At 40.4% G+C, this 16,910-nt stretch overlaps 1 protein-coding gene across 7 annotated transcripts in view; it reads right to left on the bottom strand.

Moving 5' to 3' along the window:
• LOC113036221 (uncharacterized) overlaps positions 1-16,910 on the bottom strand; it is an 82,740-nt gene that overhangs the window by 50,629 nt on the left and 15,201 nt on the right. For 6 of the 7 annotated variants that reach the window (XM_080288539.1, XM_080288543.1, XM_080288541.1 and 3 more), the window contains exons 2-8: positions 12,054-12,250; positions 11,831-11,939; positions 11,137-11,554; positions 10,312-10,471; positions 8,407-8,460; positions 5,868-5,899; positions 5,197-5,355 (exon numbers count right to left, since the gene is read on the bottom strand). In XM_080288539.1, the coding sequence (XP_080144665.1) occupies positions 5,344-5,355; positions 5,868-5,899; positions 8,407-8,460; positions 10,312-10,471; positions 11,137-11,554; positions 11,831-11,939; positions 12,054-12,250 (982 nt within the window). In that variant the 3' untranslated portion in view covers positions 5,197-5,343. Of the gene's footprint in view, positions 1-5,196; positions 5,356-5,408; positions 5,900-8,406; positions 8,461-10,311; positions 10,472-11,136; positions 11,555-11,830; positions 11,940-12,053; positions 12,251-16,910 lie in introns of those variants that run through there. The other variant, XM_080288538.1, reaches the window with a different exon arrangement.

The following is a 16,910-nucleotide window of genomic DNA, read 5'->3' as shown; positions in this document are numbered from 1 at the left end:
GAGAAAGAGAAGAAGAGGCAGCTGTGCAGCAAAGACAGAATAACTCCAGTTTTGTGTCTTTTTCATTGTAGCTGAAGTACAGGACTAATCGCGTTCCTTTCCCCCTCAATACGGATGTATTGTAATTGGTCCAGCCCACAGTTGATCATGACCAATTGGCTAATCCACCACCTTTCATTGTTTATACCGTTGCAAAATCCAAAACACGTACAAAATTCAAAACACGTACAAAATCCAAAACCCATTCAAACTCCAAAACACGTACGAACTCCAAAACATGTACGAACTCCAAAACACGTACAAACTCCAAAACACGTACAAAATCCAAAACACATGCAAACTCCAAAACACATGAAAAATCCAAAACACGTACAAACTCCAAAACACATGCAAACTCCAAAACACATGCAAATTCCAAAACACATGCAAAATCCAAACACGTACAAAATCCAAAACACATGCAAACTCCAAAACACGTGCAGAATCCAAAACACATGCAAACTCCAAAACACATGCAAAATCCAAAACACATGCAAACTCCAAATCACAACGGAAGTGCTCCAGGACGCTAGGGGCAGTGTTGAGCTCGATTTGCAAAATAAACGGCAAGTTTGTTGCAAACACATGGGCTGTATGGGACAGTCTAGTCTCCATCGCGCTTCCCAGGTTGCCTAGCAACCATGATACTAACCGCTGGAAACGTGTCATACAACTTTGTTTGACAGAAATGAAGAAGAACATATTTTGTTCATTTGTTTGTTTGTTTCTACAAGAGCTTTGTGAGATTTAATAAGTATCTGAGGCTGAGACCACAGGACAGTAAAACATGATTGTTGGGCTTCATTTCTGTACTGAACAGTCATTTAAGATTAGCTAGTAAATAACAATTAGCTAATGTTTTTCATGAGACTAAAGTCATATCACTTTGGTAATGTAATGTAATGTAATGCTTCTTCCCGCAGGCGATACGGTCTCTCAATCACACCACCACACAGTACTGACCCACACATACAGTTCTTACACACACTGGACATTCTGGACATTGTTTTCACTTCATTACTTAAATCACGCTGCTGTTATTGTGTATATGCTGCTGTTATTGTGTATATATTTATTTATATTTCTTCATACATTCTTATATAGTTCTATATTGTGTATTTTGTTGTACAGTTATTTTATTTTCAACTTTAATTTATATATTTTACCTTATTCTCCCAGTCAAATTTACCCTTCATTCTAATTTGTGTTGTACAGTTATTTCATTTTTAACCTTAATTTATATTTTATTCCTTCCTAGTTAAATTTACCTTTTAATTTTTCATATTTATTTCCTATCTTATTCATAGCCTTTTCCTTTTTTGTTTTCTTTAGGTCACGAGCAGTTGTCCAAGCATTTCACTACATATCGTACTGTGTATGACTGTGTACGTGACAAATAAAATTTGAATTTGAATTTTTAAATATAATATGGCCAATATTATAGTTAATACATGAACATGAACTCTGTGTCAAATACTGAGCCTCAGTACAGATTCAAGTTGCAGTTATTTACATGTCTTCTCACCTAATTAAGTGTGCCTCTTGGCAGAGGCGCACTTAGTTAACTTTTGGCCCCCTAAAAACAGATTTCAAACTTCATTTGTGGTGTGTTGGCTCTCTCTAGTGGTATGTCGGGAGTGGTATGGCCTGTCTACCCGTATTTGGATTACCGTAATGACGAGAATATCAACGGCGCGCACAGCGTCGCTGCTTTAAGGAACCATTGGAATTTTTAAGGTTGCGCGAACCGTTGAATAGTTACGGTAACCGCAAGGGTGTATGCTTGGTGGAACACTCCATATCCCACAAGTCATGGCACGCCTCTACCGACTCAAACAATGGCGGCCACCATTTCGTTTTAATATGTATTTTATTAGTGTTTCTAGGTCGCAAAATAAACTTTTAAGATATTTTCAGGCGAGGATGTAGGTGTGTAAACTTCAAATATCTGCTCGTTTTATCAAGAGATCCCATATTAGCAACAGTTCTCAATTGTGGATCAGGGAAACCGAAGGCAGGAGAAGCAGGCGGCTGCCGGTCAGAGCGTGAGGTGAACTGAATTTCAGGTAAGAAGTTATGAACTGCGCACTCTATTTGTGTCAGATATAAACCGAGTTTAGGTGTAGTTTATTTTCGTTGTGTTGACTTTTTACAATAACTCGTACTGCGTGCTAGCTAGCACGACGGAGTTTCTATACAGCTGTGTGCGCGCTAAGTTACTGATGTTGAACTTTATGACATGCTCCCATGTCATTCTCTCGCCTGTTGAAACTTCAATCATGAAACCGATCAATGATCGGCTTTTCTCTCGTTTGTTTATTGTGCTAAACAACAGCAGCACGTTTAAGCTTGATCAGCTGTTGTTAGAATTCATTTGATTTTAATTTCTAGTATCAGCTGATGTTTGCTGGAGCCACAGCTGTAAAAAAGGGCTGGTCGAAACCAGGAGATGTCCTTACTGAATCATCAGAGCTGAACTGGTGATGGAGAAACAGGTTTACCTTTTAGGTGACATGAATGAGTTGAAGGGAAGTTATGAACTGTTTCTGAGAGACAAATAACACCAAGCTCCTTTTTTTGTGTAGCTGACAGCTGGTAACTGTGCAGGGGCGGATCTAGCAAAGCTTTTGCCAGGGGGCCAGGTAGGGCATTAACAGGGAAAGGGGGACACGAAGATATACTTTTCTTTCTTGCTCTCATATAAAATATTTAGCTTTTATTAAATAGTTATCTGAATCTTACAACCAAAGCTTGTATAATAATACACAAGATTGGCTGTAGACCATTGTTAATCATTCAGAACACTGTGTAAAATAACAAAAAACAAAAAGTGAATATAAAAGTGCATAAATATTTATTTTACCTGTTTGATGTGTGTGGCAGGGCGTGGTCTGCAGTGCTGCTGCAGGGGAGGTGGACCCACGGGCGTAAAGTCTGTGCTCTCTCGGCTGTTTTTTTGGTGTGTGTTGGGCTGTGCGTTGAAAAGCTACAGCTGGCTGTGTGGGTACACCAACCATGTGTGAAAAGTGGTCCATAACGTAATGCTTCAAAGCATGTTCATGCAAACATTGTCGGGTCTGCCGTGGTACAATGCGACTTCTGCTCATGAACCTCTGTGCACAGCGTCTGCAAATCGGGGCTGTACGAAGTCCCCTCATCGTTACACAAAACTGTAAGCTGTCATCTGTGAGGCGCGAGCGGTGTTTGTTTTTACCATAGTTCATGGTGGAGAATGGCTGCTCTGCTGAGTTTTGCTCTCTGTAGCCGTATGAAAGGCAAACTACACTGATTAGCAGCGGCATAGGCACTAGTGATGGGTCGTTCGCGAACGAAATGGCTCTTAGAGCCGACTCTTTGACGTGAACGACGCGAGCCGGCTCCTTATCGCGAGCCGTCACGTGGGGTTTTTTTTCTTTTTCTTTCTCTCAGCCTCTCTCTCTCGCCTGCACGTGAGCCTTGTGCTTTACGCTGGGCAGAGGGGGGAGGGGCGGTAGTTACACTCAGTAGCAGGAACAGAGCCAGAGGGAGAGAGAGAGAGAGAGAAAGAGAGCCAGGGACAAAAACGTGACATTAGAAAGGTATAGTAATCATCCACAACTATTTTCAGTTGCAGATGATAAAGGATTCAGAAAGTTTATTCATCCAGGCCCATATGACAGAGAATATGCATGTTCTTTTTGTTTTGATATTTTAATTTATATTTAATTGGGTTGTGGTTTGCAGTGTTTTGTGTTGTTTTCACTTTAAATTTGTAAAAGGAAAAAGCTGAAAATTTAAATAGTTAAAAGTTGAAATGTGAATAGTTGATTTTTGTATTATATGATTTATTTATTACATTTTATGTGGAGTGAATAAATAAAAGTATATTTACGGTGGCCCCTACAGACAAAGCACATACAAACTTCAAATCACGTACGAACTCTGATGCATGTGCAAACTCCAAAACACGTACAAACTCCGAAGCATGTAAAAACTCAGAAGCACATAAAAACTCAAAACACGTACAAAAGACAACAGAAGTGCTCCAGGATGCTGGGCGCAGTGTGGAGCTTTTGGTATCTTGTGGCTACACAAGCCAGCAAGTACCAACAACCGGATTTGGTGTGTGGTAGTAACAGGTAAATGAACTTTTTTTTAAATTATTTGAATATATATGAGTGCCTGTGTATAAATACACAAACAATACACACATGCTTTCAATTGTGTAATTTAAGTGATCTAGTAGCTCTGCTTTGGAAGTTCAGTTCATGCTAGAAATGTTTTTCGGAGTTTGTACGTGTTTTGTCTCTAGGGGCCACCGCATATATTTATATATAAACATACCGGTATATAAATAAAACCACTTTGTTTTACATTAGTAATTCTTTTTGTGCATAATTTTATATTATTGTTAATAATAAATTAATTAAAGCAACAAAACAACCTGAAGAGCCTGTTCGGAGCCGAAAGAGCCGGCTCTTTTTAGTGAGCCGAACCGAAAGAGCCGGATCTCTAAAAAGAGCCGGAAATCCCATCACTAATAGGCACACTTAAAATTTCTTCTGAAATTTTCGCTTTCTAGTATATATATATACACACACACAATTTAACACATATTATACATGATTCTTTAAGAAAGGAAATAAAGGCCGTGTGCCCTGTGCTTCTGTCAGGGCTCTGTGTGCGGGCAGGCGGAGAGGAGGATCCAAACGCAGGACTCAGACACTAACGTGAAACTCAAAAACCTCAGCTTTATTGCTGGTATGAAAACAAAACATGAAGTGACCACTGAAATCGGAGAACAGGAACACAGGCATAATCTGAGGGTACGACGCGACACCGAGCATGGGAAAACACAGGGCTTATATACACAGGGTAGTAACGGGGGAATCGGCAATAGCAGTTTCACGTACTTTGATAACGAGTCGGCATGCAAAGTAGAACAGTGCAACCACCCTGCCCCAGTTAAATATTCCATCTGAAAAGATCTCAGAGGCCACTCTCATAAAAACCTTTCTTGTGGGACAAAGCGAAGAGTTATTTATCATTCTAGGGAAAAAGATTGAATAATGGTAAGCAAATAATTTAGTTATTACAGTTATAGTTGAACAAACATGCATATCATAATACTCCACGCCTTTAAAGTTGCCTGAAGAGGCACACAGACAAGTTACCAACCTTTGGAGCTCTACATTTCCATCCAGCTCGTCTCCAATATGCTGCAGGCACTGAGCAAGCTTCTTATGTTTTGGGTCAGTCAGCTGGCTTCCATCAAGCTGTTCTCTCGTCACTGCACTATTGCCATCTCTTTGCCTCTGAACTCGCTCATAGATGAAACTATACAGCACAAATACACAACAGTAAGCCATCTTACACTTTCTCTAGTTCAACAGCAAGAAACCAAAGTGAAGGGGTTAAGATGATCTGGTTACCTAAGCTGGTTGTCATCATTGAACCTTGGCACATTAGCACTTTCAAAATGGACTGTTACTTATATATAGCACTTTACTACTCTCTTTGAGTGTCGAATGTGTTTTCTTACAACAAGCCTCGTTCACATATGATACATATTTTCTCTGTGCCAAAGCACTTTTAACCCAGCATTAGGACACTAGCACTCTGACGGATGTGCCAAGGTCAACATGAGATTCACTATTTATGTTGACATGCAACCTAGAAGATCAAACAAACAGCTTTGCAATTGGTAGGCGATCAGCTCTTCCTTCTGAAACAAGTCAACAAAGGCACTCAAACTCCTTACACCCAACCCCTTATATCAAGTTGATTTCCTTCACAAAAATGATATATTCCACATATAACTGCTACCCAAGAGTGTAGTGTGTACTCACTCCTGTAACAAAATAGTTCCGACTTCCAGTATCTGATCTCCGGAATTCCATGAAAGACAAAGGTAGACACTCATTAGATGACTCAAATGCTGATAAATAAGCATTGCGCCAAATTATTATGAGATCACTTTAGATGACAGAAAAATTATACGTCAATTCTCAGTTTCATCGTACGTATTTTTTTTCGTAACAATTAGTTTAAACACGTTTTTAAAACTATTGTTTTTGTAAATTATTTATATCTCCTGTTGAACTCAACTCTAGACACCTGTTTGTCCGTAACATATACAAAGGCAATACATCAAATTTGGTGTTAGTTATTTAGTTGATAGTATTAATTTAAGTTAATTCACGTTAAAAACTGCCGTAACTGCCCAGTCAACACACATATGTGGGGCCCAAATAGGGAGCAGCAGGGCTAATATTTGGGGCCCACTTGGGAAACCCAACTGGGGTCCAGCTAATTTTGTCCTCAGTTTCCATGGTGGCCCCAAATGTGTTTGCCCACATAGGTTAATGACGGGCCCTGGATGGGCCCCAAATCCGGCCCAGCGAATAAACAAGTGTGGGACCCAGATGGGTAGAAGTGGGTCTGATAGTTGGGGCCCACTTGGGTTACCCACCTGGGACCCAGCTACTTTTTCCTCAGTTTTCATGGTGGCCCCAAGTGTGTTTGCCCAGATGGGTTAATGATGGGCCCCGGATGGGTCCCAAATCAGGCCCAGCCAACAAACGAGTGTGAGGCCCAGATGGGTAGAAGCGGGTCTGATATTTGGGGCCCACCTGGGTTACCCACCTGGGACCCAGCTACTTTTGTCCTCAGTTTCCATGGCGGCCCCAAGTGTGTTTGCCCAGATGGGTTAATGGCGGGCCCTGGATGGGCCCCAAATCAGGCCCAGCCAATAAACAAGTGTGGGACCCAGATGGGTAGAAGCGGGTCTGATATTTGGGGCCCACCTGGGTTACCCACCTGGGACCCAGCTACTTTTTCCTCAGTTTCCATGGTGGCCCCAAATGTGTTTGCCCAGATGGGTTAATGATGGGCCCCAAATCAGATCCAACCAAAAAAACATGTGTGGGGCCCATATGCATAGAAGCGGGTCTGATATTTGGGGCCCACCTGGGACCCAGCTACCTTTGTCCTCAGCTTCCATGGTGGCCCCAAATGTGTTTGCCCAGATGGGTTAATGATGGGCCCCAAATCAGATCCAACCAAAAAAACATGTGTGGGGCCCATATGCATAGAAGCGGGTCTGATATTTGGGGCCCCCCTGGGTTACCCACCTGGGACCCAGCTACTTTTGTCCTCAGTTTCCATGGTGACCCCAAATGTGTTTGCCCAGATGGGTTAATAATGGGCCCCAAACCAGATCCAATCAAAAAAACATGTGTGGGGCCCATATGCATAGAAGCGGGTCTGATATTTGGGGCCCACACGGGTTACCCACCTGGGACCCAGCTATTTTTGTCCTCCATTTCCATGGTGGCCCCAAGTGTGCTTGCCCAGATGGGATTTTGGATAATACAGTAAGCTAAAATTTAAATCACCTGTACAACAAAGTCAGTTTATCTTTTTTATTAATACTGATTAATATGAAATTTTAAAACAGTATGCAGTATAACAGTAATTTTTTATATACTATACAAATATTTTTTTTTGTTTAGAGAACATTTTGACAAAAAAGGTCCCTAGTATACACAAAACAATAACAAATCAATGTTATACAGTTTAAAAGAAAAAGAAATGCACTGAAACACAGCTTCTCACTCATTCACTGATCCATTGGTCCTGAAAAAAAGTGCACTTTTTCACAAATAACATCAGATTTGCAATACTACTGGAGTTGTTTTGAAAGTTGTGCTGAACAAGTTGTTTGACCTCCTACATTGAACTCTTTGAAGACCATGAGTATCCATGGTAACAGAAAAGCTATTTACAAAAGGATTAACCAAGTAGGCACTCAAAAATCAAATTAAAAGACATCTACATAGTTACATTGATAAGTGTTGTGGGGTGTCTCAGTGATGGACAAAGCTTAGAACAGGCACGTGGTTAACCAGTTGCATGGTGCAGAAACAATCACCTCATAGTAAACACAAAACAGAATGGATGATTGTGGATTTCAGGGGGAACAGGAGTAAACAAAGCACGGTTTACATGCTGAGAGACGAGGGAGAAGACTGGAAATGTAACAACGACTACATCTACCAAGGAGAGAACAGATTCTACTTCTTGAGGTGTGTGCTGGATGGGCACCGAAGATTTTCATGTAAAACAAAAATAGGGCCATCAGATAAAGTTTGGGAACTACTACTTTAATGTCTGCACCAAGATGTGGAATATCTTCTACAAGTCTCTTGTGGAAATTCCAATCTGCTTCCCAGCCATTTGTTAGGGCAGCAGTATCAGAGTCTGTGAGTTTGAAGTCACACTGGTGACACACTGGTAAAGAAGGCTGGCGCTGGAGTTCCTGGAGCTGATTGTGCAAAGAAGAATATTGCACAAACTGCTAAACATAACTGGAAATTGTTCACATACCGTAACACAGTGAGGAACCAAAAAATGGTTTAGTGAGAGCCGTCTTCAAGTATGCTGCAAACCAGAGAGAAATATGTGGTCATTCCTGGCAGCAGCCATCACCCTCCAGAACAACCTGAGCTGATGAGCCCCCCCCCTCCAAAAAAAACAACCCAAACATAATTTCCCTCAATAATAAAGTATTTCTAATTAATTTCATCTCCACAGTCTATCTAAACCGAGTCACTAAGGTATACCTCTCTTGCACGCGACACTGTGCCCTTGCTAGGGCTGCTCGATTATGGCAAAAATGATAATCACGATTATTTTCACTGGAATTGAGATCTCGATTATTTGACGATATTTATTTAACCCTTTAAGACCTACTATAGAACCAAGTCCGCCAGAGCTTATATTATTTTTTTACATGTTGTAGTGCCATTTGTGGGAGCATTTTAATTTGCTATGCAACTGTTATAGCCCATATTTTAATAATATGTATGCATTAAGTCCATAGTAACTACATTAATTGCAAAAAAGTGCAATAAACTACAAAAAAAATTGAAAATCATTTTTGTTTTTTTTTACATATATTTCTACTTGGAGAAATTTAAGAGGCTTATCCCTCAAAACTTTAAATACAAAAAAGTTGCAAAAAATAGTTTACAACAACAGGAAATTTATTTTGAGTGTCTTCATAGTTTTATTTTGGAGATACAGCAATTTTTATATACTGCAGGAAAAACGAAAAAACAATCCTATGATGCAAATTTGCAAAGAAAACAGCATGTGCATCAAAATAAACTATTTCCAGCAGTGCAATTCGAGTTCTAAGCATCTCAGAAACTATTCAGAAAAGTCAAACATGACCAGTATAAGCTTTTAAGGCCTACGAGTAAAAAATGACGTCACTTCCGGTTTCGGGCAGGAAATGGCGGATATGCGGTAGTTCGCGCTGACCTCTGTTTCAATGTGGGAAGTGTTACGAATAGCTGATCGGATCGGCAAAGCGTGTTTCTGGAATATTGTGTTTTTGTTGCTGCAAGCGCTTTTTATGCAGTTTTTGCAAAGCTTTATGTGGAAGGAAACCGTGACCGAGGACAAGCTGATGGCATCAGATGTAAGTACAACTCCTCCGGGTTATTGCGCTAGCTTACACGGTTCCGGTCCTACAGGGATTTAAAAATAGTTACACAAAACGGAGCGTGCTGCTCGACCGGCTTTAAAGGGTTAACAATGACTTTAAAAAATAATATAAAATAGTGTGCAACACCACTGAAGTTTTTTTTTTACCTCTCTTTTCAGCCAACGGCAGTCACTCTCTCCTCTCCAAATAACTTCTGCTTAGCTTTCCGAGCTTCCCTCGGGTCCTCTTAATCAGCGGTCTCCAACCTTTTTTGCGCCACGGACCAGTTTATGCCCGACAATATTTTCACGGACCGGCCTTTAAGGTGTCGCGGATAAATGAGGGAGGGGCTAATAATCGGCTCCGTCATTTTTAATGATCGTTGAAAGCCCAGATCGTAATCGTGATTAAAATTCGATTAATTGAGCAGCCCTAGCCCTTGCCATGCGATTTCCTCCTCTATCTCTTGTACCAATAAACCACTTAGATGCTGCCTTTTCTGCCTCTTTTCTGGTAATCTGGCTTGTAAGAGCATTTTTTTTCAAGCTGCCTGTAAAGCACAGATATTGACCACAAGAAAGTGAGACTTTATTACTGAATCTAGACACAGCTGTAATTCTCTTTTTTTTGTTACATACTTATATTTATACTGTGACACAGCATAAGATGTCACATAAATGTTGAACCAAAGTATAAAAACCTTAAGTCAGTGATTAAATTGATTGGAAGACTGACTACAGCTGAAGTGAGCATCTGTTATTCAAACATCAACAAAATATCTTACAAACTAATGAGCTTACCATATAGCACTTCAAAAATTTTAAGCCCTCGAAATTCCCGCTTTCCATGGTGCCCAACGAAGTTATATTGCCTGGATAGAGCATTGTCCATAATGAAAGCCATCATTCTTCTGGTGGCTTCATCAACAGTGCTCCCTCCGATCTCTGCCACAACAGCAACCTTAGGACACACAAGGACAATAATTTTACTGACAGTAGTACCATCAGTCACACCTAAAAGAAAACCTGCATAGCTACACAGTAATTAGGCTTAAATGCAAAGAGCTAAATGACTGATCCACCAAAAGTATTTTCTTAAGGTTTGGCGTGGCACAACTTGTAAAGTACAACTTATTTTATTTTCAAAAACAGCAACTTTTGTGAAGCTCACCTTCCACTACTTCATTGAACTGACCATGTTTGAACAAACACCAACTTTCCTTGATCATGGTAAATGGCCTGTATTTATATAGCGCTTTACTAGTCCCTAAGGACCCCAAAGCGCTTTACATATCCAGTCATCCACCCATTCACACACGCATTCACACACTGGTGATGGCAAGCTACATTGTAGCCACAGCCACCCTGGGGCGCACTGACAGAGGCGAGGCTGCCGGACACTGGCGCCACTGGGCCCTCTGACCACCACCAGTAGGCAACGGGTTAAGTGTCTTACCCAAGGACACAATGACCGAGACTGTCCAAGACGGGGCTCGAACCGGCAACCTTCCGATTACAAGGCGAACTCCCAACTCTTGAGCCACGATCGCCCGTCATAACTGCTAGCATAAAACGCAGATTGAGGCATTAATCAATGACTATTGTTATTACATCATTATTATTTACCACTTCTTTCAGGAAGACAGGGTCTATCAGTTTTTGCTCCACTACTTCCACGTCTGCGACTGTCCGGAGAGGAAAAACAGCACCCTCGGGTAATACTGCAGCAACTGGTCCATCACGTTGTTTGAGGAGAGACTGTAGCATTCGACTTTGGATCCTCTGAGTCTCCTTAATGTCTTCCAGGAGGGTTAGAACACGTACAAACATGCTGGTATTGGTGGCTTGTACAAGTTGTCTTGGAACTGGTTGTGAAACCACAGGTGAAGGAGTTGAGGGTGGTGGTAGCTGAACAAATGGATGAGTGATGTTCTGGTGGGGAGTTTCACTTGAATGTCTATTCTCCATTGCTGATGGTGATGAGGTCTCTGGCTGTTCCGCAGCGTTGTCCCAATCCTCATCCGAGCTTGACTGGATCACTGGCCTTAAAATGAATTTTAAAAAATATTAAAAAACCCCACAAACAATTTAGTTACTGGTTAGTCCTACAAACTAAAAACATTAATGTATAGTCCGGCATCAAAAGGAGTCTAAAACTGATTTTTAAAAGTCAAAAAGTTACAAAGTGCTATTTTAAGATCATATCTAAATCTGGTGAGCAGCAATGGTCTGCTAAAGACACTGTCAATTTTTTTTTGTTTTTCTTATAATCACCACGATAAATTGTTGCTTTTAAGGCGTTTTTAAGAAACATAATTACCTCCTTTTCCGCTTCCCTTTTCCCAATCTGCTTCCAGAATCCGACTCAGTCTGCAGATCAGAGGTTGCTTCAGACCTCCGCAGTTTCACCCTGGCATTTTCATAGTTTTCTGTAAATTTTTGACATACATCAACAAAATGTTGTTAGTGAAATTACAGGGAAATTTTTTGTTCTGTCTTTAATGACAGAATATTTGGTAGCAATAAATAAAAATGCTTCTTACCAGCTTTCCCCAAGATGTGAACTCTGTACTGTGACCAGTTTGTATCTGGAGTAACTCCATCCTTTACAGCCTTATTGATATTGACTCTCCCTGGTGGCCAGAAACAAGAATCTTCCGCTGGTCCTGTAAACCACTTGCAAGGAATTATGGATACACCTCCACCATCCAGAAAATCAACAACTGCAAATGGTAGCATGCTGGTGAGAAAGCAAAAAGAAGCCAACTAGTACAGCAGTGGCAATGCCATATATCCAGACTTCACTGGCAAAAGCACCATTTTCTGTTTTAATTCATCAAGTAATACAAGATGCATTTGTTTAGACAGATGTAAAACAAAGTAAATTCCAAGGCATGTTGAGTCCAATGGATAGCTGAAAAAGGCATTACAGTTTTCAAAGATAGATATTTTTCTTTAGATATTTAGAAGTCAATGTGGGCAAAGATCTACTTCTATATAATAAGCTCTAGTACATCAATCTTTATTATTTTCAGCTCATGATTTATTTCCATTTTTCAGCAAAGCAGCCTTTGAACTATACACAGCACCTGCAAAGGGAGTTTTTCCTTCCCATTGTCACCAAAGTGCTTGCTCATAGGGGGTCATATGATTGTTGGATTTTTCTCTGTATGTATTATTGTAGGGTCTACCTTACAGTATAAAACACCTTGAGGCGACTGATGTTGTGATTTAGTGCCATATAAATAAAACTGAATTGAATTGAACCATCTCACAAGCTTACTCACAATTAGGGGTAGGTTTCAATAACTGATTTTCCGATTAAAATCGATTTTAGTTTGAATTAAGTGCTATGGATTCATTAAAATCCTGAATTGACTTTTAAATTTAAATGTACTTTGCCAGAAACGCCAGAATCTCAGGCTACGTCCACACGAACATGGGTATTTTTGAAAACGCAGATAGTTTCTATGCGTTTGGGCCTTTCCTCCACATGTAAACGGCGTTTTGGGTCACTGAAAACAGAGATTTTTAAAAACTCCTGCCAGGGTGGAGATTTTCGAAAACTCAGTTTTTGTGTTTAAGTATGGATGAGGAAAACGCAGATTTAGTCACGCAACGTCAAAGATGTGTGCCGTTTTTGACGTCACGCTGTACGCCACGTTATTGTTTACATGAGATTAATTTCTACAATAAATAAATACTGTTGCTGTTAATCTTACCATCTGCAGTGTTTACACGCTTACATATACACATGCAGTTACTGTCCCTGCATTTAGAAAGACAGAGGCGTCAGAGTGAACTTCTACATTGAACACAGACGCTCTCACAACCCAAAATCCCGACATCAGTTTTGAATAAATGTTTTTTTTTTTTTTAATTAAACTACTTATGCTGTATGCATTTTGTTCATTCCTAAGTTGCAAGTCTACATCAGCCAAAATATTGTCTTTAGCTAATAACATTTGAAATGATGAAGGCACTTGAAAAGTAACACAAAATTAGCTGCCTTTTCAGAAAAATACAAAAACTTTTCAGAAGTACTTAAAGTTTTGTGAGGGCACAAAACCCTGTTTACTCTTTCCCTCCTAGGCTTCTAGACTTCTGATTGGCCAACATTTAGTTTTTAGCGTTTACATGTGGACGGAGATATTTGTTCAAAACTGCACGTGTGGACTGGACTTTTTGTTTGTTTGTTTGTTTTTAAACAAAAAGGTAAAATCTCTGTTTTCAAAAAGACCCCTGTACGTGTGGACATACAGTGGGGTAAAAAAGTATTTAGTCAGCCACCGATTGTGCAAGTTCCCCCACTTAAAATGATGACAGAGGTCAGTAATTTGCACCAGAGGTACACTTCAACTGTGAGAGACAGAATGTGGAAAAAAAAATCCATGAATCCACATGGTAGGATTTGTAAAGAATTTATTCGTAAATCAGGGTGGAAAATAAGTATTTGGTCAATAATAAAAATACAACTCAATACTTTGTAACATAACCTTTGTTGGCAATAACAGAGGTCAAATGTTTACTATAGGTCTTTACCAGGTTTGCACACACAGTAGCTGGTATTTTGGCCCATTCCTCCATGCAGATCTTCCCGAGAGCAGTGATGTTTTGGGGCTGTCGCCGAGCAACACGGACTTTCAACTCCCACCACAGATTTTCTATGGGGTTGAGGTCTGGAGACTGGCTAGGCCACTCCAGGACTTTCAAATGCTTCTTATGGAGCCACTCCTTTGTTGCCTGGGCGGTGTGTTTTGGATCATTGTCATGTTGGAAGACCCAGCCTCGTTTCATCTTCAAAGTTCTCACTGATGGAAGGAGGTTTTGGCTCAAAATCTCACGATACATGGCCCCATTCATTCTGTCCTTAACACGGATCAGTCGTCCTGTCCCCTTGGCAGAAAAACAGCCCCATATCATGATGTGTCCACCCCCATGCTTCACAGTAGGTATGGTGTTCTTGGGATGCAACTCAGTATTCTTCTTCCTCCAAACACGACGAGTTGAGTTTATACCAAAAAGTTCTACTTTGGTTTCATCTGACCACATGACATTCTCCCAATCCTCTGCTGTATCATCCATGTGCTCTCTGGCAAACTTCAGACGGGCCTGGACATGCACTGGCTTCAGCAGCGGAACACGTCTGGCACTGCGGGATTTGATTCCCTGCCGTTGTAGTGTGTTACTGATGGTGACCTTTGTTACTTTGGTCCCAGCTCTCTGCAGGTCATTCACCAGGTCCCCCCGTGTGGTTCTGGGATCTTTGCTCACCGTTCTCATGATCATTTTGACCCCACGGGATGAGATCTTGCGTGGAGCCCCAGATCGAGGGAGATTATCAGTGGTCTTTCTGATGATTGCTCCCACAGTTGATTTTTTCACACCAAGCTGCTTGCCTATTGTAGATTCACTCTTCCCAGTCTGGAACAAATCAACAACACCTCAAATCAAGAACACCTATATTTTATTTGCTTTTTCTGGAAAAATGAGAACAATGGCAAGAAAAATGATGATGTCTTCTACAGAAATAGAGTGCTCACTGATCTGCCTCTCTGACTGCTGTGCATGCTCCTAACACAGGGACAAAAGCTGAGGAATGGAGCTAATAAAGACAACACCAAAGCAGTTTTGGTTGCTCTGATAGTGAAAATACCCTCCCGTATTCCTCTTAAAAAATTTGAACTTCGTTAATTTGGTCTAATACAGTCCTTTATTAATACTAATCATAGAGAAAAACCAAGATAATGTTTAAGTACAACTTGATGTTAAGTACACGCAGTAATTAATTTTGGTGCTAGTTAAGCAGTATACAGGACACCAGACAATGCTTTCAAACTGTGAAAATTGGCTAAATCCAACATTACGTAAAAATTTCAACTAGCTTAGCCTTGCTTGAGTGCTAGGAAAAAGTTCGCCAGCACTTGTGCCATACATTACTTTGCAGCATCATAACTTTGTAAACATTTCATTTATACTCATTCAAATTAAGTCAAAAAAGTTCTTACCCTTAGTGCAGATAAGTCCGTAGCTCAAAGATTAGTGATGTGCGATACCACTGATTTCCTTTCCGATCCGATACCAAGTAATATTCAGGGTGGTATCGACGATACTGATCCGATACCGAAATTATAGCATCATAATGATTACAGGACATCAGATTACTTGTTCTTATCACTTAATACATTCATAATACATTCATAATCTTCATACATTCTTATATATTTCTATACTGTGTATTTTGTTGTACAGTTATTTTATTTTCAACTTTAATTTATATATTTTATCTTGTTCTTTCCCAGTTAAATTTACCCTTCATTCTAATTTGTTGTTGTACAGTTATTTCATTTTTAACTTTCATTTTTATATTTTTTTTTATTCCTTCCTAGTTAAATTGACCCTTTTTAATTTTCATATTTATTTCCTATCTTATTCATAGCCTTTTTTTTTTCTTTAGGTCACGAGCAGTTGTGTAAGCATTTCACTGCATATCATACTGTGTATGACTGTGTATGTGACAAATAAAATTTGAATTTGAATTTAATAATGTAGGGTTCATCATATAGAAATAAAAAAAAAAATGAAGTTGTGTGCTATTTGAAATGTTGCCTGCCTGCAGCACTAAAGGACCCGTGAGAGACGTCTGTCTCGCCCTAGCAGCACCTGTCCCTCTCCTCCTCTTCAGTTCATCTCAACATACTGTAACAGCCGTTATGGTGTGGTGTCCCTTTAAGACACCCAAGTCGAGGGTTGATGGTGTTATCAGTGTGTGCCACTGCTCTCTCGCTCTCTCTCTCTGTGATTATGAGGACACATGCCTTCACGCTCGTGCTTAACGAGGGACGGACTTATGTTTTCTTTTCGAGACCCTTTTTTTTGTTTTGTTTGCAGCGCTTGGGTTGTATGAACGCTGGGCATTTTGTTGTTGAGCCGCAGCCGTTCAGCCGGGCTTTTATACGGTTGCTGAAGAATGCGTATTAAAGAACCACCGTGGATTACTGATACCAGTGTGGGTGTGTATCCTTCCGCCTAGCCTGCTAGGTGTTTTGCCGCCTCTTCTCAACCACACAACACAACCCAACGTTACAATACGCTCGTCATATTCTGTGATATGGTTTACTCTGAGGTGTTTGACAAGGTTAGTGATTTTGCCACAATTGTGGCATACATGCCAACCCTCCCAATTTTTCCGGGAGAATCCCAAATTTCAGTGCCCCTCCCGAAAATCTCCCTTAGCCACCATTCTCCCGGATTTCTCCCGATTTTCCACCCGGACAACAAAATTGAAAAACCATATCGCAGAATTCATAGCGCGGCCCAGCCAATTCCAGTTTCCAACAACGGCGGCAGCGACTTAGTTTTAATATTACTCTTATTTGTCTTTCTCGGTCGCAAAAAAA

The sequence above is a fragment of the Astatotilapia calliptera genome, chromosome 14 (genome assembly GCF_964374335.1).
Source record: "Astatotilapia calliptera chromosome 14, fAstCal68.1, whole genome shotgun sequence".
Lineage (NCBI taxonomy): Eukaryota > Metazoa > Chordata > Actinopteri > Cichliformes > Cichlidae > Astatotilapia > Astatotilapia calliptera.
This window is presented reverse-complemented; position numbering and strand designations above follow the sequence as displayed.